This window comes from Taeniopygia guttata, chromosome 1, assembly GCF_048771995.1.
Source record: "Taeniopygia guttata chromosome 1, bTaeGut7.mat, whole genome shotgun sequence".
Taxonomy (NCBI): domain Eukaryota; kingdom Metazoa; phylum Chordata; class Aves; order Passeriformes; family Estrildidae; genus Taeniopygia; species Taeniopygia guttata.
In genome coordinates this window covers 47,507,028-47,532,080 of record NC_133024.1, presented here as the reverse complement: position 1 = coordinate 47,532,080, position 25,053 = coordinate 47,507,028, and the positions used below count along the sequence as shown (strand labels likewise).

General features: G+C 35.1%; 1 protein-coding gene across 20 annotated transcripts in view; it reads right to left on the bottom strand.

Moving 5' to 3' along the window:
• The window catches only part of MYCBP2 (MYC binding protein 2), a 174,244-nt gene that overhangs the window by 16,721 nt on the left and 132,470 nt on the right, over nt 1-25,053 (bottom strand). For 12 of the 20 annotated variants that reach the window (XM_030270789.4, XM_030270836.4, XM_030270795.4 and 9 more), the window contains 16 exons: nt 22,864-23,025; nt 16,177-16,278; nt 11,837-13,480; nt 10,750-10,919; nt 9,776-10,020; nt 8,926-9,093; nt 7,099-7,256; nt 6,490-6,689; nt 6,054-6,203; nt 4,781-4,941; nt 3,995-4,151; nt 3,170-3,394; nt 2,517-2,582; nt 1,070-1,309; nt 833-931; nt 143-223 (listed from right to left, as the gene is read on the bottom strand). In XM_030270789.4, the coding sequence (XP_030126649.4) occupies nt 143-223; nt 833-931; nt 1,070-1,309; nt 2,517-2,582; nt 3,170-3,394; nt 3,995-4,151; nt 4,781-4,941; nt 6,054-6,203; nt 6,490-6,689; nt 7,099-7,256; nt 8,926-9,093; nt 9,776-10,020; nt 10,750-10,919; nt 11,837-13,480; nt 16,177-16,278; nt 22,864-23,025 (4,028 nt within the window). The remainder of the gene's footprint in view (nt 1-142; nt 224-832; nt 932-1,069; nt 1,310-2,516; nt 2,583-3,169; nt 3,395-3,994; nt 4,152-4,780; nt 4,942-6,053; nt 6,204-6,489; nt 6,690-7,098; nt 7,257-8,925; nt 9,094-9,775; nt 10,021-10,749; nt 10,920-11,836; nt 13,481-16,176; nt 16,279-22,863; nt 23,026-25,053) is intronic. The other 8 variants (XM_030270810.4, XM_030270846.4, XM_030270887.4 and 5 more) reach the window with 4 other exon arrangements.

The following is a 25,053-nucleotide window of genomic DNA, read 5'->3' as shown; positions in this document are numbered from 1 at the left end:
AAACTCACTAAACAAAAAAATTTCAATATTATTCAACAGCTCTACTGTTGTGAAAATCTTCATAGCAATATTCACTGAAATTGAGCTTATTTATTACAAGATGCCAATATTTAATCCTCAAATAATTTCAAAAGGAACAAACCTGTTTCTGCAAATTTGTCAGTTTGCTCCGGCTGAATATGATCCCTACCATGTGCTCCTTCAGGTCTGCATCTGACGTTGCCTTCATAAAAAGAATATTTAATATTAGATCAAAAGTTTCAAGAACACTTCTTAATCAGTGCAGCAATTAACATGGAATGTATCAACAAACTGTTTTATAAGTTAGTAGCTTTTTTCACAGGAAGATATATAACCAAGATCAATTTAACTATGCTTAATAAATATCTCTTCAATGTATTAACTTTCTCTTTGTAAGAAGAATTGAAGCATCAACTGAAATAATAGGCAAAACAGGTGGAGTGCAGTTTCTACATAGTGTTTCTCTACATATTAACAGAGCCTCTCTTGAGGCAAAAGATAATGGCCAGGACTTTCAGGCTGACCATTACTACAGGTGTTAAGTACTTCTGTAATTGTAGGCATCATTTGTATCACCATTACTATCGTGTTTCCATTAAATGCATATGCCTCAGTTATCATTTACTTTAAAAAAAAGATGCTATGGTTTACTATAAAAAATACACTATGATATATTAAAAATAAGCAATTGTGACATTTTACTTCTGTTTTGATCTAAAAATTAAGCACCATAAGAAATGGAACAGATACTGAAAATCATCCTGGATAATTATTTTCAGCAAATTATTATTGATAGAATACAAATAAATACATTGTGTACTTTTTCTTCTCCTTCTGGGGATGACAACAGTGCTTTTTCTTCTTGTTCTGGGGTTGGCTCGGCGTCTCCGGAGATAAGTTTCCCAAATACCTGGAAGAAAGACAATGATAATTAGCATATCTCAAAGATAAACTTGTATAGATGTGACATTTTCCATTAAAACATAAAGCATTTAAAGTCTACAATTCATAGTAACGTTCACTGTATAACACATCATTAAAATCCCACCTGGGATGTTATAAGTCGGAATACTCGCAGGGTCTCATATTCACAGTTTCTTTGTTGAGCCACACTTGCAGAAATCTGGCCTGCTATTTTAATGCTTTCACCATCCTTCCATCCAAGAATTTTTACTTGTCGAACTCTTAGTGTGTTCTCCGGACCCTTCAATTCAATTTTGATGATGTGATTATCACCCCCAGGAAGCTCACTTGTTACCCAGCCAATATGTCTTGAATCCAAGTCTACCTATTTAAAGAGGAATATAAAGTTAGAAACTGACATTACACCAGACAAAAAGTCACTTATCATCATATATATCACTGTAACAAATACAGTGCTTGTAATGAAAATCTCAACCTAAGTAGTATGACTTATGTTTAATTATAAAAATAGTCAACCCTCTGAGTTCAGATTAAAAAGTGACATATAGCCATTTCTGGTTTATCAGTTTTAAAGTTGATAAGAAATAGTGGCCTACCTATCTCTTTAATCCTCAAAGCAAAAGTTCATATATTAAAGAAACAACTCTTAAAACTAATATTTGGTCACTACTTATATGAAAAAAGTAAAAACCAGTCCCTATAATTTAACTGAAAATATAACACACAATTATAATTTCATACATTATTTCATCTTTATTCACACAAACCCCTGCCAAAGAAATTGTTACTCTGGAAGTCAGGATTTGCTACACTAACACCAAGACATGCAGGACTTAACTGTAAAAAAGGGAGATGAACTGTATCAAATTAAGACTATTTTAAAATAAATACTATTAAAAAAATTAATAAAAATGCTACATGGAAATATGAAACTGCAGTGTCACTACTGGAAACCAAGCACTGATAGGCTGCAGCACCTCACATCCCTACTCAGAGAAACCCAAGCCCTGAGCCAAGTGAGCCCTCTCTCCAATCCATGGGCTCATTTATACTCAAGATAATATTTGTTCTTTCCCATTTCTGCATTAATTCTCAGTGTCTGCATTGAACTGTGCTGAAGCAGGCAATGCTAATTTTTTTTTTTTATAATAGCATGAGACAGAATACAGTATGTGGGTGTTCTGGAAGGTAAAAAGCTGTTGGGAAAATGTCAGAGCAAAGAGGAAGCAAAGCTGAATCAGTCCCTGCCTGTGTTCTGGGAATTTTTTTGGGAAATCTCCAGCTGAAAGCATAAGTTACTATATAGTAATCAAAACTAAATTAATCTAAGGAACATTTTACATAACCCTGTTCTGTTTCAGTAGAAGAGTAAAAGTTTGATCAATAGTCAGTATACATAACTGAATTCTATCATTAATAATACAGTATTTTCCAAGGCTTTTTACGATGTCTGATATTTGCAAAGTAATTTATCTTCTATAAGAAATGGAAACTATTTGCTTAGAAAAATCTCTGGCATGTGCACAAAAAAATTACAGCAATTTTTTTATGTCAACTGTTAAAATTTTTACCTGCTTTATTCTGCAGAGATCTTCTACTGCCTTGCCAGTTAGGAAGGTCATGGAGGTCACTTTGTTCTGCAACAAACAAGCAAATAAGAATTAAACACTTCAACTGAGACAGTTCTGACTACTTCTTCTGTATTAAGAGTACAAACATAAGAGAAAAATTGCTTGATTACAAAAAACCCCTTGTGATCAAAAGCAAGGGTAAAGAATGCCAAAATACAGCTCTCTGACACAGTCTGCTCTTTGTATTAAAAGCTGTAGTTGAAATACAGATATATAAGTAACATTACTGTACAGATCAATAAAAAAGAATGCAGCAAATCTAGAAAATTTGGATTGTATGATAGCTCCTTACATCAATGCTTCTGCAGAAACCATGTAAAAAAGTAACTTAAAATAATTAAATGATTGAAAATGTGTATGAAATAGAACATGGTACTAGGAATTAAGTTTCCCAGTTTCAGTTTTATGCAACAGCAAATTCAGACAGATTGGTCAGATCATATCAGCACATGCTTTCTAAATCACAGAACTTAGAAACTTCACTTCTGCATTAGAATTACCAACTGACAAAGAAAATAGTGCTTCTTCACTGATAAACACATACAGCTTGGACTATGCACCTTCAATGAAAGAGAGTTTTATTTTCCTCTTACCCCAAGATCTCTGGAATTGTCTACATGAACACACACGTAGCGTGCATTGATTCCTTTTACACAGTTGATTGTGATGTTTTTAGTTTTGTTTTTGTCCTCATCTCCTGATTCCCAGAAGGTTTCTGTAGACCCATCTGTTAAACTACCAATCATGGCAGGTCGGCTTGATGTTTTAATGTCAACAATACTGGTTAGGTCTTTCAGACAAACTACTATACACAGTTCCTGTGAAAACGAATGGGAATTTTTAAAATACTTGAGAGTAAGCCCAAATACAGTAATGATTTACAATTTTTAAAACCACACAATCATTTCTGTTTTGATGAATGTGCTCTCCAAGAAATTTGTCCTTTACTGATTCAAATTATTCATTCCTTTAAGCCAAAGGAGACATTAATAGCTAAGAGCTGAATATATTAGCAAATGCCTAAATATATTAGTATATGGAAGAAAACATTTTAAAAATATTAAACAGAAGTATTAATTCATGCTCCTTAGAATAACAGAAGAAAAAAGATGTAAGCAAAGAATTACTGGAAGTACACAATATTTAAAATTTAACCAACTCCATGACATTCCCCAAAAACTTCACTTACAAACAAGCATGCACAAGCACTGCTCCAAAACTTAGATTTGAGTGACATACAGGCTAAGGGTCAATATTTGAACCTCTAAAGCTAAATATGAGAGCCTAAATAGCATGGACAAGTTCCTAAACTGGAAATATGACACCACAATAAGGAATCTTTTAATTTAAAGAGCATCATCATCGGAAGTACTGTTCACAAATGATCTCTGCTTCTGAGCCAGAGCTGTAATACTTGCCTGATTCATGACTTCAAAACCAGACTGAACGCTGATGCTAAAACTCTCTTCACTATCTCCATCATCAGATTTAGACAAAATATTGTTGATATGATGAAAAACATTGCTCTGGTGCAGGAATTGGTGATCAGATTGTTTGAATTTAAGACTCCAGCACCTGAAAACACAATTACTTGACTTAGAAATTTTGAATGTTGGCACAACACTTACCCATGAAACTATTAATCATGTTTTTGTTTCTCAAAGTATTTTCTATAAACATTTAACTTCAAATTTTGCAGGATCTCAAGTGTTTCTAGTGCACCATTTTGAAGAAAGCAGGAATAAACTTATCTTAGAATTTTAATAGTAAATGCATAAATTATTATAAATAGTAAATGCAAAATTAATATAAATATTAATTTTGTGTCTTTGAGGTAAATACACAGAGAAAATGGCAAAGTTTCAAGATAGCATCCAGGTGACAGATTTCTGAGCAAGGGGCACTAAAAGCCATGCATATACACACAGATTCTTCCATATTATTCTGTTAGGTGTTTTCTTTTTCATAGTAGACACAGTATAGAATTTAAAAGAAAGTACATTCCTCTCTACAAAGTCTTTCATACTATTATTTATATGTATAAACACTTAAGTGTCTTCTATGCATCTCCTTCCTAGCGGTAAGGATAGATGTGCTCCTTTCACACAAAGTTTTCAAGTTTTCTACCTACATTGCAAAATCTTTAAACCTGTAATTTTACACCATTTCCAGCCTTTTCAAGAATTTTCTTGATTTGTGCTTACCTTAAGGCCATTTGCTGTAATGCACTACCACTGGGAAGAGACATCATAAGATCAGAGATTGTCTGAAGAAGGCGATGGAAAGTGTGGGGTAAGGGGTGAGCAGCCTCCCCAGCGATCACTATATCCGACAGAGGGTGTTCACACACTCGTGTGTCTTTTTCCTACACAGCAAAGCAATTTATGTGTTATTAACAGACTTTCTGAGAAAAACAATTAAGTAAACAAATTCTGTCAGAGAATTTTTACAGTAAGTTAGACATGAGCCTCAAACAGGGAATTTTTAAATCATTTCTCATGATTTAAAGATGTGAAACATTATATGGCAATAATCTGAAAACAAAGAAACAAACCAGAAATAAATAACATATTCCAGCAGTTGAAACCCATAGCAAACTTGGTAACTAAGCTGATGTTATCAAATGCTGCATTTCATTAGAGCTGTGAAAATAATAATTCTTAGTTTAGGTATATCAGTATCAGAAAAGCAGTGTACCAGGTTACACTGCTGAAAAGACTATTTTCAGAAAAACTAATTTCAAAACTGGAATAGATATGAAATGATAAAGATTATTCTGACTTATTGACAACACTAGCATAATTTTTTTGACCTATTCATTGTGGACATGATAATGTTTTGAATCACAGCTAAGTCTAGAAGAGGTTATATGAAGGTATCTTTTGCAAGTATAAGATGTTAGACTATACCATTTTGCATTCTACATTTTCAGAACTATAGATTTTTCTTAAATCACTGAATTAAGTATAACCAGTGCACAAATATTTACTTAATTTAATTATATATATATATATACACACACACACACATACACAACAGTACTTAAATTAACTAAGCATTTTTATAATTAACTATGGACTTCTCTTAGAACACTGAAAAACATAGTAAACCAAACCACAAAGCTTTTCTAAAAAATACTTTCTCTTCTCTCTCAACACAGGGCAAAGGAGGAATAAAAAGCTTTTTATTATTAGCTAATAAAAAGCTAATCCTGCAAAATTATTTTTTAATGGATTAGCAATGTACTTGCCCTTTTTTTGCTTTCCTATTTCCCAAGAATACTAAAAAATAATGCTTCAGAAGACCTCGCAATTCATCAGCACATAGAAAGTGATGATTCAGAAGAAAAATTAGCCTATGTCTACAAAATGAATTCAAGTACAATTTAAGGTTTTGTTTCATGGAGGATTAAGGAATTTTGTTTTTCAAATGGAAGTGTTTCTAATTTGCATACAAAATCAGCAGAACCTCACTTACTTGTTCTGCATTTTCTTTATTTGATTTATTTTCTTCATCCTCTTCTTCTTCGGGCTCTACAGGCGCAGGAGTCAGGGAAGCCACAAAATGCCATAAAATATCATGAAGAGAAGTAGTTTGGATGACATTACAAAGAAGCCAGTTGAAGGCCTAAAACAAATTACATACAAGGAGTTACCAACTGGTTAAGCAAACCTGGAGTAAAACCATTTCCTAAACCATTTATTGAAGGAGGTGCACTGACTTTTTGGCAGGCAAATAATAATGCAAAAGTCTTCAAGTAAGATATTATTGCTCTGTAGCTGAAACAGTTTATTAAAGTGACAATTATATTACAGCGAACATGGCATAATCTTAAAAAAAATTCCAAGGCAGTATTTACGACCACCTTATTTTAATCACACAAATCACACAAGAGCCATCAGTACATTAATACCTCCATGGCAAAGACTCTGCAAGCAGATTTCCGTAAGGCTTGTTTCATCGCTATTTCAAGTCCTTCCAGATCATGATGCTGGATTACAAATGCCAATACTGGCCACTGGAAATTTCTCTCTCCTTTGGAAAGAGAGCTGTGGGCGGAGATTAACCGAGAAAGTTCAGGAGATGGATGTCTCAGGAGAGAGGACCCCACTTCTATTCAAAAGCATAAAAATATGCATACATTAGAGTCCTTGTCCATTTCAATTTTATAGCCACAGTAAAAATGAAAAGCAATAAAGCACTTTTAGAAATGATTTTTTTTCTGAGAGAAAAACTCATTAAAAAAGCAATATGGAAAAATGATGCTTCAACTGAGAAATCACACTTCACTTTTAAATCAGGCACAGAAGATTCACCACAAATTTTAGAATGACAGTAAATTCTAATCCAATTTTAGTCGAATTTTGTGCCGATTACCAAACACCTAATGTTTACTGGTATTTTGTTTTATAACTAAAAAGTCACTACAAGTATTTATAAAAAATATATTTGTCTACAGTTTCCACAAATAATTGCAAATCCTTGAATCATTTTTCCCTGCTTCTGATGTCTGTGCTCTTACCTGCATCTCCACTGTTGACTCGTCTCCTGGGGATTGCTTTTACACGTGCTGGCAAAATTGAGTGCTGTTTGTCATATTCTGATGCAACAACTGAGTATGATCTTTGAAAGACTGTGCGCTTTGCAAGATCTGTATCTGTGATTGGACTGGTTTCCAAACTACGAAGAAATCAGTGAAGTAATACACCCATTAACAAATATACAGAGTGTATCTGAACTATATACCAATAATTAATAAGGATACATGCATTTCATAATCACAATGTTACTACTGCATGAAACTTTGTCTTATGTACCTAAGAATTGTTTAAATGCTGGAAAAGAAGGAGCACATATTAGAATTACACATGGTGAAAAAGCATGCAAGTGCTTTATAAACAAATGTAATGATGAACATGATGAGTTCCAAGAATTCAGGTATTTCTTTAGAGAAATACAAACATTCATATCATGCCTAATTTGAAGTTTCAGACCAAACTTCTCCTGAGAATGCATGTGAAAACATCTATGAAGTGAATTTTTAATATGCAAACCAACTGAAATTTAGAACTTTATGTGAAGTAATAGTTTCTAACATCATTAGCCTTAAAGTCAAATTTGAATTGCTACAGCTATACCTCTGACATGTTTTACTCCTTACCTTCAGTGGACTTCTTACAGTCTGCAGAAGGACTCCCAGCTTATGCTGTCCCTATAGGCCTCAGGAGACCATGGTGTCCACAGTTTTAATAAAGGAATATACCAATACGATGCACTCTTAAGGAGTTTTGTTAGAAAAGTTCTATTTCTGAAAAGACTACATTATAGATTGTAGTATTCCAATAAACTATTTGTGCAGTCAGTATGAAATACAACAAATTGAAATAAAAACAGATTAAAAGCAAATTTTCTCTGCATTACATCCTCACTGTAATATGAGGAATCACTGACATTTGAAAACACGGAGCATCTAAGTAGACTGGACTATTATAAATAGTAAGAGCCACTTTTTCCCTGGTGAAACAAAATTTTTATACCTGCTTGAATTAGATCACAGTAAACATAACACGACAAGAAATTGGCTTAACCTGACAGAAGCCGTCTAGCACTCTTGGTCCTAGACAGCATTGTCATTTCTTAGATGACATTTATATGTCCTACAGAACAAAGCAGCAACATCTGCTTTGAAAAGTGTAATGTAATGAAATTTCCTCCTGTTCAAACTTCCCTTCAGAATAAAATCCTGAAAGAACAACAGCAGCTGCTTCCTTTCAAAAAGCCCATTAATCTGCACTCAATCAGTTGCGGTAAAGAACAGATAGAGAGTAAAAACAACCTGCTACATTTTCAAAGAGTTTGCAACAGTTTCAGTCCTTGGATTATGGCTCTTTAGATCACTTTTTCAGTTCTGTAGATTCTGGAGAATTTTTCTCTATGGGGAAATAAGCAGGCCTGAAGTAGAAGCTATGGATAAATTTCCCCGTATGCCAAGAGTCCTTATCAACCAAACAAATTTTTTTTGTGTTTGGGTTGCAAACCCAGTATCTTTCTAGAGAGAAGTAACTGAAGTACAGTAAACAGTTTCAGTTCTGATTTGTATATTCCTTGCATATTTGCATATTCAAAAATATTTCACTGCTAACAGTTGAAAGTATACCTGATAGGCTATGATTCACTGAAAATTTCCTAATTACAGCTTCATATGCTTTTGGCTTTTATGCTGCCATTTCAGAAATTGATCTAATACTTTAGTTTCTTAACTGCAGCAATGTTTTCCTTTTTTTTTTTAATTGATGTTATGCTACTGCTTTAACATTTGTATGTAGTACCTAGAATTACATGGAAGTACCTTGGGGGCATAGATTTCATGTTACTCTCTGGCTCTTCAAAGACATTTGGGCTTGCATCAGGAGTAACGGAGATGTACGGTGCAGGTACCGAAGTAGAACGCAAGTATCTCATCTCATCCTGGAACAGGTTGTCATCCTGGTACCCAACAAAATTTTCATGATGATGCCTACACCAAATGAGATTTTTGAATTAGGAATGAAGATTAGAAAACTTGCTGAAACACATATATACACATAAATACTTTGCCAGTCAGTGCCATTCATGTACTCTTCACCTATTAATGCTTTTAAGCTGGTTGTGACTTAAGTGTTCATGGAAGACACAGTGGCATTCTCAACGACAGGTAGTGGGGATTATCCCTTTCTATCTTCTTGTGTTTTCATCAGGTATTTCCAGAATGTATTTTAGGTCAAGAAGTCTACCCAACATACATGAGACACTACAGTGAAATTTACTTAGATTTACCAAGAAAGCACAAGTCTTCTGGTTTCCTTTTTACTATTTTTAACTGTGAAGAGAAAAAAGTAGAACATATGTGTGCTATGTAAGCATAGTTACATACTAAGTAAAACTCTTTGGGAAATTCTGAATTCTTTGGACAGAAACTCAACTGTTATAAAATATTTAGCATCTGAAAGCTACTTAGGGCATACTACTCTAGGAGAAAACACAATCTAAAAGACTGAACAAGATTATGTATCAAAACAGACAAGAAAAAAACTTAATGAAGAATTAGGAAAATATGCCTTTTTCTACGTAAGCTTTAGTTTAGTTTACACATGTATTTTTATCCAATATTCTACATAAATGAGTGTTAAAATCAATATTCATACACATCCTTTAATTACCTTGCTAATGTCTGTAGATAGAGACATGGCATTTTAATGGGAAAGTCTTCAGAAATTCCTTCTTTGAGACTGGGAAGTTGAGATTGGAATGCTTTTGCAGGGTTATAGCAGAGGATACTGGGCTCAGCAGCACTACTCAGCGACAGTAAATAGAGTGCATTGGCTTTAATCACTTGATGAGCTTCCATAGTTGGCAAGGCACGAGGTGTCTTAACTTGCATTGGTTTTCTCCTAGATTGTTTAATCTAGATAAATTTAAATATGGCATAATTAAATTCACCACAGGAAAACCTGACAACCTAGCTCATAATACAGCTGCTTAATTCTACCTGTTGCAAAATAACCTTCCATGACAAAACACATTTCTATTACTTTCCTACCTTTGCAAACATTAAATGAACAGCTGATAGTTTTGACATTTGCCTCAGGATTACTTTTGTGTACAAAAAGTTTAGTTTACAAAATAAAATTAAATTAGCATCATTAACATCAACATATTTGCATACTTGGAGCAAGATTTTGCAATTAGTCCTTGAAAATCAGTACAAGAAAAACACCTTTTGTACTATTCCCATGAAAAACTAAACTAGTGGCATCCTGTATGCAAAGATCTGGATCATTAAAGAAGCTATAAACATGAAGTTAAAACAGCACTCATTTTAGCAAACAAATAAAACCATTCAAAATTAAATAAACTGACAGATTCTTAACAAAATTATTACATTCAATCCTGTGGTTATATTGGGATAAAAAATAAAATTACTTTACAAATTTGAGAATACTATCATCTGAAGGGAAGAAAACCTCTTAGAAGCCAGTGAAGTTTCTATTTCATTATCTTAAACCTAACAAAGAGGATAAGAGTATATTCCTGAATTATAAAATTCCAAATTTCTTCAACTAGCCCTTCTTTTCAAGTTGTGAACACAGCACTATTAAGCAGATAGAAAGTTAAAGCTATGAGCTGAAAATACCTTCTCTCTTGCTGCTGCTTGCTTTTCACGAAGATACTTTTCTCTGCATCGATCGCACACCAAATACCACGTGCTCCCTCCAATGCCACCGTCGCCACAGTTCCCAGCCCATCCTCCACAGAAGTGCCCAATGCTGTTGTAACCTTGGCCACCTGCATAGCGGCCACAGCCTACATGGGGGAAAGGTGAGAACAACTGATTTAAAAGCAGGATTCTTATTCTATTATTTACTGCTGTAAAAGAGGGATGAAAAGGGGAGAAAGGAAGATGCTTGTCTTTTCCTGGCCTAATTTTCTACTTTTCTGTTTGTGTGAATTGATTACAAAACAAGGTTCTTGTCCATTCTCGTCCATGTGTCCCACCAGTGTCTAAAGAATACAAATGCACTACAAATGTAGTTTTCAAGTTTTGTAAAGAACTTGTCTGAAGCATGACCAGCTCTATATTCAGACAGCTAAGTTATGGTTAAGGTCAGTATTATTAAGGTAGTCAACAATACCTGTAATTTAACAAACAGAAAAATCTCACCTCCTAGCTAACAAAGCTTAAGAGGGGATGGAGGGTATTCTTTTGCTCATTAGAGTTCCTCAGAAAGATTCAGGACCTTAACTTTGCACACACAGAACTAAAAAAAAAGTACAGACCAACAAGTACATCAAAAATATTAAGGCACTGATACCCAGTACTGGCACAGCAGACAGAAGTTTCCTACTCTTGACAGCAGGACAGTAACAGAAGACTTCTGTCCATGTAGAAACTCTAACCAACAAATCTCATTTTTTATTTTCAATTTTCTCAGCACAGTTTCAAATCCTAACATGTAAAACATGGCATGTTTCTGAAGAGCTACTGTAAAGTCAGAGAATTATTTTGATCTTGTTTCAAATAACTTAGAAACTTTAGATCCCTAACTACTTAAAATTATACACAAAGATGTGCAACTGATCTGTATGCAAGTATAACTTTTAATTTAGTGTAGATAATAGAAAACATTGCCTGACATATTCATAACAGCAACTAACACCAAAGCATGTGTGTGAAATATACTTTATGGATGGACATGGGAATTAAAAACATGGAGTCTTACCTGGATGAGCTTGTCTCATGTGGTAAGTCACTGGATATGGGTGGGATTCTCCACACAACTCACAGATGGTATCTTTTTCAGGTCCTCCCACTGCAAGCTGGGCCATCTCACCAAAAAGATTTCCCCTTGGCCTAGCCTCAACCTTTTCTTTTTTCTTTTTTTCCTTTTTGGCTTTCTTGTTATCTTTGTCACTTTCCTTCTTCTTTAACACAGCACAAGAACCAGGACTTGGAAAAATCATGTTTTGGGAAGCTGCTTTAATAGTTGCTAAAGAAATATCTTCCCAGAAAGCTACTAAGTGCTGCAGTGTTAATGGAAGAGGAGACTTGGATTTCATTGTGTGATGACTGGATGTTTCAAAGGAGGTAGTTTCAGTTTTTCCATCCTCACACTTTTCATGCAGAGGTGGTTCTTTTAACATTGAGAGGACTTTGTTTTTATTGATGCTACCCATTTTAGATATATCTGGCCCGTGAGGGGAGATGTTGAACATGTTAAGAGCAGATGATATTTCCAACGAATGTCTATTTTTCAACTTGGTTTCTTTTTCCTCTGCTGGTTGTTGAGTAAGACTGCTTCTTATGGGTGCATGCTCTTTGGACAGTTCTGGATTAAACTTCAAAAAAGATGAGCATGCCATGGCATCATGAACTATTCCTTCATGCCAAAGAAATGCGGCAAATACGGCTCGAGCACATTCTGCAACAGAAGGTGACATGGCTTGCTTGGCAGGCTCTATGGGCTTTGATCCATCTCCTTTGAAAAGGAAGTTAGATTTTTCCTTTTTGGGTCTCGTGTGCCTGCCAGCACATTTACGGCTCACTTTCGGAGATGCTCTCATGTCTTGCTCATCCTTCAGTGGTGCTTTTCCAATGCTGAAATGAACTTTATTAGAACCATCGTCCAGACTTCTGAATTCGGTGTTGTCTTCACAGGTGGTATCCGTAATGCTGTCAGTCTTTAAAGTACTCGAAGTACAGACTTCAACTACCTCACTGTGAAGATTTTCTTGTACTACATGAGGGGAAGGAGCTCTGTTTTCAGTTTCTGGTGCAGATTTTCCATCTTTTGCATTAATTTTTGGTTTGGGTGAAGTGGACCTCCCCCTTAAGGGTTCTGTTAGTGGCACTTTCTTTTTGCGAAGGGTGTCTGGATCTAACGTGTAAGAATCTGATTTGGAGCGTTCTCGAGGAGGATCAAGCTTTGTTTTTACAGGGGATGGAGCTTTCTGAGGTAGAGTTTTGTCATTGGGTGATGAGGATCGTGGAGAACTAGCACCAGATCTAATGCCTGTAAGTGTCTTAGTCTTTGGAGAAGACGACCGAGTTCCTGGCCCTGGAGATTCAGCCCTCAGACCAGGAGTAGTTCTTCCATCAGTTTTTAGTGTTTGCAGAGTGTTATGATTTGGCGACAAAGACCTGCTGTGCGAGTCTGAGCGCAACTTTGCGGCGTCTGATTTCAGCATCAGGCACTCACTGGCTGATAAGCCATCAGTATTTCTGGGCTTCTTCTGCTCGGCAGCAGCTCTGTTCATTCGCACATCAAGCTTAGGTGACCTGCAGTCAGCTCTGTGCTTTGATGCCATGTCTGATTTTCCTGCTGGAGAAATCGGTCTAGCAGCTCCTGTGAAATTCATTCGGTCACCTGTATAATATTTCATAATTGAATTGTTACATGTTGACAGTGACACCCTTAATAGTACAAAACAAAGACTGAAGACCTGAACACAAGATCAGTATCAAACACATGCTTCTGTTCACATCAAAATGAAAGGAAACATGAAGGGATCTTTTCTCCCTAGAATACTTTTGATACATTTCTTTCCCCAAAGATACACAGAAACAAGTGTTAGGAAGTTTTGACAGAGAAAACACTACTATGGAGGTATCAAAAGGCACAGTTCACTCTTTCTACAAAACACTAGTAAAGGAAGCACAATTTACATCCTTAGGTGAAACTCCAGGAGTTACCTAAGTTTACCATAGTTGCAACAGAAATCAGGGACTGTTTATCTGTTATCTCAATGTGTGACAGGCTGACAGCAACAGGAGACTTGCACAGAGATCAAAGGTATTGCCAGATTTATTTTCTTCAATGCTCAAAAGCCAGGAATTGAAGGAAGTAAACACTGTTAGTAAGGCAAATTGGGCAAGAGGCTTGCAAATATGCTCAAAATTACTCAAATGGATAATCTATGGAATCTACTTTCTCAAGTCCAAAATCTAGTCCATGTTCTGCTACCAAAACACTTAAACCCCCCTCCAAAGCAACAAAACCACTTTTTTCAACCACTAAATTAAATGGCCAACTCTGGTAAACGATGTCCTACTTTGATGCACTAATTTATTGTTCCGATGCATATTGATTTTGTACATACATCTATCTACAGAACTGTAAGACTAAAAGAACTATTAGAACTACAGGTAGCTTAGTGCAAGTACATACAAAACAAGTATATGCAAAAAGCAGCTCATAAAGGCAATTTGCTTCTGATACCTCTGTGAACCAAGTCTCTCTTGAGAATTGTATTTTAAAAATTAATCCAAGCAACATGGAAGCTACTGGCAAGCAATGCAGCAGTTAATACAGCTGTCTCTCCATAAATCCTTACTTCAAAATCTTAAATGCAGAGTTAAATCATTTTGATTTGAATGCGTTTTCATTAGTCAAACATGAGAAGAGTTTCTCTAGTAAGCCTGCAGAATTAGGACACAGTACTTCGGGATATTTTACTTTTCTAGATATTAAAAGGTTATTTGCATTTGTCTGGGCACGTTTTTGAGAAAGCAACTATTTGTAAAAAAATAAATTTTCAATTAATCAGAGAGTACTAGCAAATTTAAGCCCCAAGGGGTTTAAGATTTCCAAGGGGAATACGATTGACAGTCACCTTTTATCTAGTACCTTCAAGTATTAGAAGATGTGAAATCAGTATCTACTTTCTTATGCATTATGGGATCTGAAGCAGCTTCATGCAGTTCTCAATCATCAACCCTTACCTCTACCCTAGAAAATATATAGATGCAATTTTTTCCTACTATTATCTCTCCTAACATAAAAAACAACCAATAAAAATTTAGAAAAATTTTGAGCAAAATTTAGCAACCAAGATGCTTCCTCAGGTTACAAACAATTATTATTTATTTGTTATTTTCATATTTAAATACCTTACAATAAAATTAAAAACAGAAAAAAGTGAAGGCAATTAATTATATTGGAATATTTAACAAGCCTGAAAGTTAGAAACACTTTCTGCCTTCCCAAGATATGGCAGAAGTTCATACTTTTCTGAGCAAAGAAGAAATACTGTGTCTATATTCAGGAATAATACATCAAATGTAAGCAATAGAATATAATGAGAATATTGCACGTATTTATCATCCTAATCAATTTTGAGAGTCTAATCTGTCTTATTTTTACAAGTTCTATAATTTTTTTTCACTTGGAAGGGGGAAGGTGGAATAGGAAGGCAAGAAATAACATGGTACATTGTGGTTTATAAAATGACTATTCTTGCTAAAATATGGAAATATCAGTCCAAGCATTTCAACTGCTCCAGCTTAGAAATTCACCAGTTTTACTGATGAGCTATTTTGAGATGCTTATTTTGTGATAAATTCTGAAATGCAAATTGGAATTACTTTTATACACACTTTCCCAGTCTGCCAGATGAGAAAATACTTTAGATTAAGTTTTACAGAATGTCTCATAAAAGAGAAAAAGAATGACAATCATTTTAAAGGACATATAACACTTCAAGCCATTCAGCAAAGTATCAAATTTAAAGTACGTGCATGATTAGCAAATACCAATGAGGAGAACATTACAGAACAAAACTGCTTATGAAAGGTATAGGCTAACAATGGCTTACAACAACAAAAATACCTTTTTTTTTTCCTAAAAAAAAGTTTGGATTTGCACATAGAGAGATAAATAATCCTAAGCAGCATTAAAGAGTATCAGCACTAAAAGAAAAATCTCCCAAAGGAAAAATTGCATAAAACAGCAAGCTGCGCTGTCTGTACACAAAAAAATCCCAGATTTTATTTACTCTTCTTCTTGTATACTTTGCCTATTGTTTGAAAACAGCTGTAATTAGACTAACAGTCACTCTCCATTTTACAAAGCAGAGACAGCTAGACTGTGTATCATGAAGTTGCTGCAACTCAGGAAGGCAACACTGAATGATTACATCAGATGAGCTCCCACAATAGTCATTTTCAAAACATTATTTTTTACATGAATGAAATGAAAATGAATAGAAGGAGAAAAAAATGAACCCAAAACAATTTGCAGGTAAAAAATCTGAATAACCTTGCTATGTTGGCATGCATACCCACCCTTCAGTTTGTGAGAGAGAGATGAAATAGCAGAGGCAGGCCCAGCTACATCACTAGTTTTGTAAATACGCTCACGAGAAGCAAGGCAGCAGGATGGAGTTTCTACAGTGGAAAACAGTTGCACAGAAGCAGCACAGATTCAATGGAAAAGCAGCAAAGATAAAGACAAGCATTTCAAATGATATGCATCTTCTTTGTAACGTATTGAGTGTTTAGATTCCTACATTAGTTATTAAGGACAGACAGTAGTTTGTAGTAGAATGTAGTAGATCAGCTCCCTTGATCTAAAAAAGCTGCAATTTCAATCTTAATTTCTAGGATCTAAAAATGTAATATATGGGGGCTAGCTGATGACATTTATGGTTTATTATAAAAACCAGCCATGTTTAGTTTTGAACTGAACCTATGTTTAAGATGTTAACATTTAATCTGTAAATTCAGAAATTAATTATTTAGAACTTCAGTATGGCCTTCCAGATGACCAATTTACACATTCATTAGTGAAAGTTAGAGAACATCTAATTTAGTTTTGGAGTCTTGTTAATCACTGGAAAGAATGAAAGAAATACATTAAACACAACAGAACTGTTTTCAAAAGTGACTGCACCTCAATAATGTAATGTTTTGAAAACCTTCAATTATATAATGTGGAGTTCCTCAATACAAGAAACATAACTAGCAGTAGATGAATGTCTACCAAACAGTACATAGATTTAAAAAAAAAACAAACCTGTATCAGCTCATAAAAATTATTTTGATTTAAGAAAAATTCTGATGTCATCCAAGATAATTTCCATAGAGTCTACTGACACCAAATCTGTTAGAAGTGCAACTCTATGAAAATGAATCTTGGAGAGAAATAACAGGGACTTTTCATTTCAGTCTATAATTCAATTTTTTTATTTTTTCTGGTTTTAATTTTAAGTTTTATACCTTCCTTTGGGGAAAAAAAAAGTAAAATTCTTATTGAAGTAATAATTGTAAAGAGAATGTGTATATTAGAAGATACACCCTTTAGATACATCCTTTCTCACAAATTCAGTAAGGCAGATGTATTGAAAATAAATTATTTCAATTCCTACACTGTTTAAGACATGTTTTTGTGTTTTTGCACACATCAACTTACCAAGTCTGCTATCTTATGCAGGCTTGCAATACCTGCTCATGCAATGAGCTATGGCTCTAGAAACTCTACAATGAGAAGGTGTTCATACATTTGAAGAATTTCATTCTTTAAAAAAGAAATTAATCCTTAATTTCTCAACACTGTATTAACACAGATATAACACCATTTTTGCCTACAAATGATTTGGAGAGATCCAATAACAACTATATAGCTTCTGAGCAACAGGATGTCACTTAGTCTATTTTTAAAGGTAAAAGGCAGACAAATGCTAAAAGCACAAAGCAAAGCACTACAAGCAGTAGCAGCACACCTAGAAGTGTCAATTTGATACACTAGCATCCCACTCTACGAATAAGTAAAGGAAAATCTTTACAAAATCCACTTTCATGAATGTACATTCATACTTCATTCTTTCACTCTGTCTCTGAGAACACTAACATGTTGTAATATTGTAACCTGGTGCTGAATGACGTACTCCTACCAACACAAGGAGACTGTGGGTCCAACAGTATGACAATCTATGTTTATCCAGGATAACTGGACAGCCTCAGGGACCAACATTTTGATCAAGACTTCCTCTTACTGAAACATCCTCAAAGATTACAAAGACTTGAAATATGAGGCAGGCAAGGCTGTCTCATGAAACATTAAAATGTGACAGTGTGCCTTTAGTCACACTCTTTCCTTCAACATGGAAATTGCTCCAGCTCTTATGTCTCCAATATGGCAATTCAATGGCAGGATGCAGTTTTTTAACAGCTGTGCCTACTTTCTCTGACGAAACCTAGGAAGCAAAACATACCACTAACTGGTTCATGCGAGTCTCCTTTAAACAAACCCTGCAACAATCATGTAAAATGTCACTGGAAAATGGAGTTCAAATTCCTTCTGAAATAACACTGCTTTTCTGCATCATGATGAAGGAAAGCACTGAACTGCCTCTGCTGTGCTGCCTAAGCAATGGCTGCCTCTTAAAAACATAGTATTTTTTTTCACTCACTTTTACTGACATGGAAACTACAATACACAATACAGCTGTTAGATGAATTTTCTCAAGCACTGCAATCAACATATCCTTCACCTCCTGAAAATGCCAAATGCTATACTAACATCAGGACTAGAACTTGTTTAGAAATTATTTTTCCACAAATGAAAGAATGCACTGAAGCAAAAAAAAAAAAAGCTTGAATATTAAAAAAGAAAAATGTATTTAGTATGGTTAAAGTAGGGGTATGAGTGAATGAATTAAAGCAAAAGCTGAAATATGGTATAATGAGAAAAGTATTACCAATATTCTATACCAGTGGTGGGGTTTGGAACATTAACACTTGATCTACTTAAGTCTATTAATTGAAAGAAGTGCTCCTGTGCCGGAAAGGTAGATAAAAAAAGAATTCTATGCTCTTCTAATTTGTAACTACAGCTTTTGAAGATGTGATATGAGGAAATTAGTTCTAAAAAAAACACCTGACACAATTTGTATTCTTTCTCCAGCCTTTACCATACCAGCCCTCCGAGGATGGTTTTGGATCGACCTGGCCAAATATATGTTTCATATGTACCCTTGCCTATAGAACCAGATATCATTTAATTTAGCTCAAATTTTCAGGAATGATGACTTGGCAATATTCAATATCTAAAAAAACCCAATTTGACCAGTTGTCATTGGTTGAACCGATGAATAAATCACACACAGAAGAGATCACCATGCCTGATTGAGAAGATTCTCTCCCTTCAATTTACTACAAACACTACTAAGAAGCACATCTTATGTGCTCCATATGTGTGCTAGTCTTTTGTGCACCCTCTAGTTTTAGAAAATGCAGAGAGAAGCACTGTGGTTCTAAATGCAATTTCACCAGCATCTAGATAGGAAAGGAACAAAACCAAAAAGAAACTGATCACACAATACTGAAAGGATGTATCGAGGAACTCCTGACAAGAATGGCAGGAACTGAGAATGGATGGTTGGACTTCAGCTCTGCAGCATGGGCTGGAAAGGAAGCAGCCTGACAGGCCACTGTATTGAAAAGCAGCTCAGCACTGCAGCTTCTATCTAGACCAGGAAGCAGTACATGAAGCAAGCTGCCAGGCTGCATTGGAGGAAGATTAACATATAAGTCATGGGGCTCCAAAGATTTTTAGCCCAGAAATCCACTCTTTATTTGCAGTATCAACTCAGGGGTGAGGAAACATGGCATAAAGGTCTAACACTGGTGACTGCAAAGTCTCACACTTCCCTCTTTACCTTCAGAGCTTAATAGCCAATCATCAAATTTTGGTAACTGATGCTGGACAACATGCTAAGATCCTGTTACCCACACTTGCCACATCTAAGGAGATTTACGACCTAGCACATATTGCTGAGGGTGGAGAAATAAGATCTTCCATGACCCTCTAGGCTTCCACACTTCCCCTACACTCAGAACTCAGACTGAAATTTGAGTCTTCTGTGCTTTTAACAAAGCTCACTGACAAATAAATCAAGCAACCAGTAATAATCTTGTGGGTATGGGAGTCTGCAGTCAACAAGCAAATCTGTTGCTGATGATCTTACAAGCTTCTCAGAAGCAAGCATAAGCAGGCTGCAGCAATTACAGTCTGTTTTGGTCAAATATCCAAGGAAGAAACACACAAACTTGTGATCTTATTGGAAAAAAAAAATCTTGCTGAGGCTCCAAGTCAATACAGCTGCTCCTGTACTCCAAGGTATGTTTTGCCAGCTCTTCTACCTTTCCTGAACTTTTAGTTGCACACAAGACTGACAAAAAAATTAAAATAAATGGCAAGAGTACCTTAATTTTGTCTGTCCCTGTGAAAAAGAAAACAATCTCTTGTATAACTATGTCTGAAAATTAACAAAGGAATTAAGCAGGACACAACAATCAGCCCTTCACAGAGTTCTAGCAAGTAACACAAAACTGAGTAACAGAGTTTCCCTTTTTTTTCTAGTATCCCTTCTGCAACAAATTCTTTGATATAACAGAGTGCTGTTGTAACTCATTTATGATGTGAAAGGAATAACAGAGACATGTTCTATTTCTTCAAGCATCGTATCTCAGGAGATGACTGTCCTAAACTGCAGTATTTCTTAAATAAAATAACCAGACACACTGTTCAAGGATAAAAGGTTGTGACAAGATGCTTCTTTCTTAAGTGAATTTGCAAACCAAATCTCAAGGATAGAAAAGTGTCCTGAAAAAACAGCTACCTACAAACACTTCTAAGGAAAACTATAATCTGTCACCAGCACAAAGCATGTTTATATCAGATCAAGATTTATCTTTCTATTATAAAAATCTAAATTAAGGAAATAATTCTAGAGGGCATTCAACAGGAACCTTGATTTCCTCAGAATTATGCCAAACCAAATTTCTCCCCAAGGATAGAGATATCTGAGGAAGAGCAGAAAATGTAAACAGTAGACTGAACTATTTAGGCTGACTTGCAATCAAGATTGGCATTTCGTATACAACATCTGCAGTCAGGGAAATCTAGGCTGGCACAACTTCAACTATTAGATTATCATTAGTCCATTTAATAAAACAGTATATTGACTATAAACATTTATTTTAACTTTAAAATCTAACTTTATTGCATTTAAGAATGGAGCACATAATCGGATACTAAAACTAAGGATGTCTAGGGCAAAAATTCAATTGACTTGATATGGACAAGATATGTTGTTCAGTGGATTTGACTTTTAATTACATGTTTGGTAACAGGAGGCTATAAAGTGATTTAGAAGTAATTAATTAAAATTGCATACTTAAAATGAGTTTCTGTTACAGTTTTAATATAACTGCATAAAATTATTAAATGAACAAGTATATTGATATAGTCTCACAGGCATCCCTGACTATATGTTGAATTTGGATGAACTTGCAAATGGAGGATGAACAGGTTTGCAAAAGTCTAAGGAAATTTAAACATGAAATCTCCCATATAATTCTTAAATTTTGTGAAAACAAAAAATATTTTTCTAATATTTCCTCTCCTTTATGAATAATTTACATTATCTGAATCAAACCTGACACTGGATAATAAACTTTTTTTAAAAAAAGTCTTTGTTTCAAATCACAGTCAGTGACCAGTACGCCAGTTTGGGTTGGCAATTTTTTCCCTTCTGGAAGGGCAAATGACCAAATTGGTTGAGACCTTACACTAAGCTAAGATCCCAAATCAGACACAAATTCAAAAAAAATTTTCCAGTTTCATAATTTTTTTATTTGCTAGACCACCAATGCTCCCCCACTAACTGACAAAAAAAAGGTTTCAATTTGAATTGGATCCTTATTAAAACACAAAACATGGATGCACCTTACTGAAAACAGTTTATCTACACAGCTTGGACAGAGAAATCCATTGAGTAAGATCTTGTTGGGCAGTCAAAAATTATTCTTTTGTTTACAAACAATATAAGTCTAAATGCTAAAGGACAAATAAACTGAAATTTGAAATAAGACTATTAGGGTTACTTTTGATGCAAAGCTGAGTAACTGATTGTACCTCTCTGAACAACAGAAAAAAAAAGCCCTAAAAGTGATGGGAAAGAATAAATATTTGACAAATTCTCAATGAGGGTGTGCTGATGCCACTGGCAGTCAGCTGTTTTATCTAAGTAGAGTTTGGAACATTCTGCTTTCAGGACGTCAGTGTAAGTCCACCAGGACTAAAGAAGATCACAGTCAAAATATTTCTGACAATCCTCGTAAAAGTAAATTAGAAATCTTAATCTAGTTCTCACATGAAGGACTTCACTGTCACTTCACTAAACTGAGCCGGAAAGATGCAGGACTGCATATACACAGACAGTGAACTGACTGAGGGGGTCAACAAGAAAGAGCTGAGGCACCTCAGAGAGAAGTTTGTGGGAGTCAGACATAAAGGAGTGTTCCTGTGACCTGTGCTGTAACTGCTCTGCACGTAAGAGAGAATTTAGTGCAGCATCAGCTATTCATCATGAATGCTGAGCTTTTAGCTTTCATTAATGAAAACAGTTTCATGTCAGCCCATCACTAATCAGGTTAGCTGGTAATCACCTCATTAAGCCAACTTTCATTACCATGCCAATCCTACAAGTACCCCACAGAAAACTAACAAAACATTTCTTATGAGTAGTGCCAAGTTATTCCCACTGTCCAGATACATCCCTAAAGTAAGGAGCAATGACAAAAATAGAAATTTAGGAAGTAAGGGAAGTTAATACCTATGTACTGACTGCAGTGCATTTTTGATGTTAAAAGAATTATTTTGTACTGTATGAAATATTTGCATTATTTATAACCAGAGTTGCATAAAATATTAGAAATGCACTGTCATGACTTGTCTACAGTAAAGAACACATACAAACCCAAAATACTGTCAATATAAAAATTAAAGTTGAACAAGTATACTTCTTCAGGAGCATTACTTCACATGCTTCTGAACCATGAAAAACTTAAAAAAACAAAACCAGAAAGGTGCACTGTGGGATGATTAGTAGCTGGTAAGCAACTGAGAACAGCAATGTCAAAGCTGCAGAAACGGACTGATGAGGCAGGTAAGGCTGACAAACTTACTCTGAAGCTGTGGCTGAGGCTGCTGGAAGGAAGGGGGCTGTCCGAACACAAATGGACTGTGGACAAGGGAAGAGGGAGGTTTTGCAGCTTGATCAAAGATGGAAGGAGCTGGGAGATTTGGCCGTGACTGAATGGAATTCAGTATGGCACTCAGTTGGTCACCTGTAGTGGGTAAAACAGTCAAAACTACAACCTGTTACCTGTCATTCTTCAGAAAGGCAGAGTAAAATGGTACTCAAAGTTTAAATGACGATAACAGAGAAAGCTCATACATCTCATTTAGCCACATACAACTCTAGTTGTGGCTAAACATAAAAATCTCACTCCATGCATGGCAATAAAATTACTGGTTTTTAAAGCTCATGGATATTTTACTGCAATTATTTTAAACATTTCAAAATAGAGATTTATATTTGCCTTGCTAAAAAATGAAGAAAAGCCAAAGGGAAAAAAAAGAAATCCCTAGCATTTACAGTAATACACACATGCAACAGTACATGCAGAAAAAAAACATTAGAAAAACTGATGAGAAGGGAAAGCTAACATGTAATTTAGGCTTTGAAAAATGTATTTCTGTGCCAATGCTTTGTCAAATACTTGCTTATTTCTGCAAATATTTTTAAAACTATTCTGATATGCGTTTTTCGAGGTCAGATTGAAGATAATTTAAAAAATCCTTAAGTACCGCTTAAGAATTAGAACTGGTTTTCTGAAGAATTACCTACATTTGCTGTGAGACAAATGAAGGCCTTCAACAAACTAGCATGTTAAAATCAAGAGTTTTAATTTCTGAATGCCAATTTTCAAAGAACTCTATGTGAGCATTAGAAATACATGATGCCCCAGTAAGAAGGCCACACTATGTTGTAACTTGAAGTATACTTAGTAATATGAGATAGGAGACACCCGAGAGTCTCTCAAATTCTTGATTTGAACCATCACCAGACAAATCCTAACAATGTCACTTTATTCTGCAAATTCCTATGACCTGATGGCATTGTAGAAAACCTAGTAGACAATTTTAGCAGCTAACAGAATTTACAACATTTTCAGATTATTATCAATGATCTTTTTAAGGAATTAGAGAAAGACCAGCAGATGTATCAAACCCATTATTACCTTAGAACTCCTAGGTAGAATTTATTTTCTTGATATTTTGGGTTAAAAAGTAAGACGACAAAAACACCAGAAAATAGCTGGAATGCCCTTCTAAAACAAATCATCTACAGGAATCAATGAATCAATTTTATTTCACTGTTTTGGAAGTAGCATACCTAAAAACTACTGGAATCTGTACTTCAGCAGCAATCATTCCTACCTTAAAAACCTAGAAGTGATTGAACAACCTGGCCTAGGGGGGTTTGGACCTAGGTTATCTCTAAGATCCCTTCCAACCCCAGCCATTCTGTGATTTACATGTCTGATAAACTATTATTCTTAAATGCAATGTGCCTAATTCCTAAAATGAGTAATTATTCTAAAGGGAAAAATATCTGAGAAGTTGTTGAAAGTCATTTGCCTACAATAATCAAATATGGAGGTGGATAGGGCCAATCATGAGGAATATTATAAACTTGCCTGTAGCATAGAAAGCTGGAAGAGAGAAGACATAGCTAAGTCTTCTTAGCTAAGACATAGTCAAGTCTTCTTTCCTTCAGGTATTACTGTAAACCTAAAATTAACGGTTTTATAGTAGGAAACTCTGTTGCCTACTATAGAACTACACACCTATTCTGGGGATATTTACATTTGATCAGTAATTTTGAAACACTCTTGGATGGGACTGAATTTTCACCATAGGGCATTCCTATGGAAGCAATTTTAACATACAAGCCCCTCCAAAAGAAATGCTTCCTTCAGCAATTCCCCCAAGAGATAGTGCCTGTGCCTTCCATTTTTTATTTTTCACAAAACTCAGTGCTTCTTAGACCTGAGAATACAGCAAGACTGCATATAAAGTAATGGTACAGCTGAAGAATTCTATTTTTGGGAAAGTAAGACCATTATTCTATCAATATAGTTGCCAACAACTCTCCATTTTAGGTAATTCAGAAGTACATACAGTACACAGACTGAATGAAGTCATGTAGCTGAGTTGTTCATTCACTCTAAACATCACAGCTTGAGGGTATCTTGAGAAAATAATGCATTTAAAATAGTATGGAATTCAATGCCAGGAGTAGCTTCCAC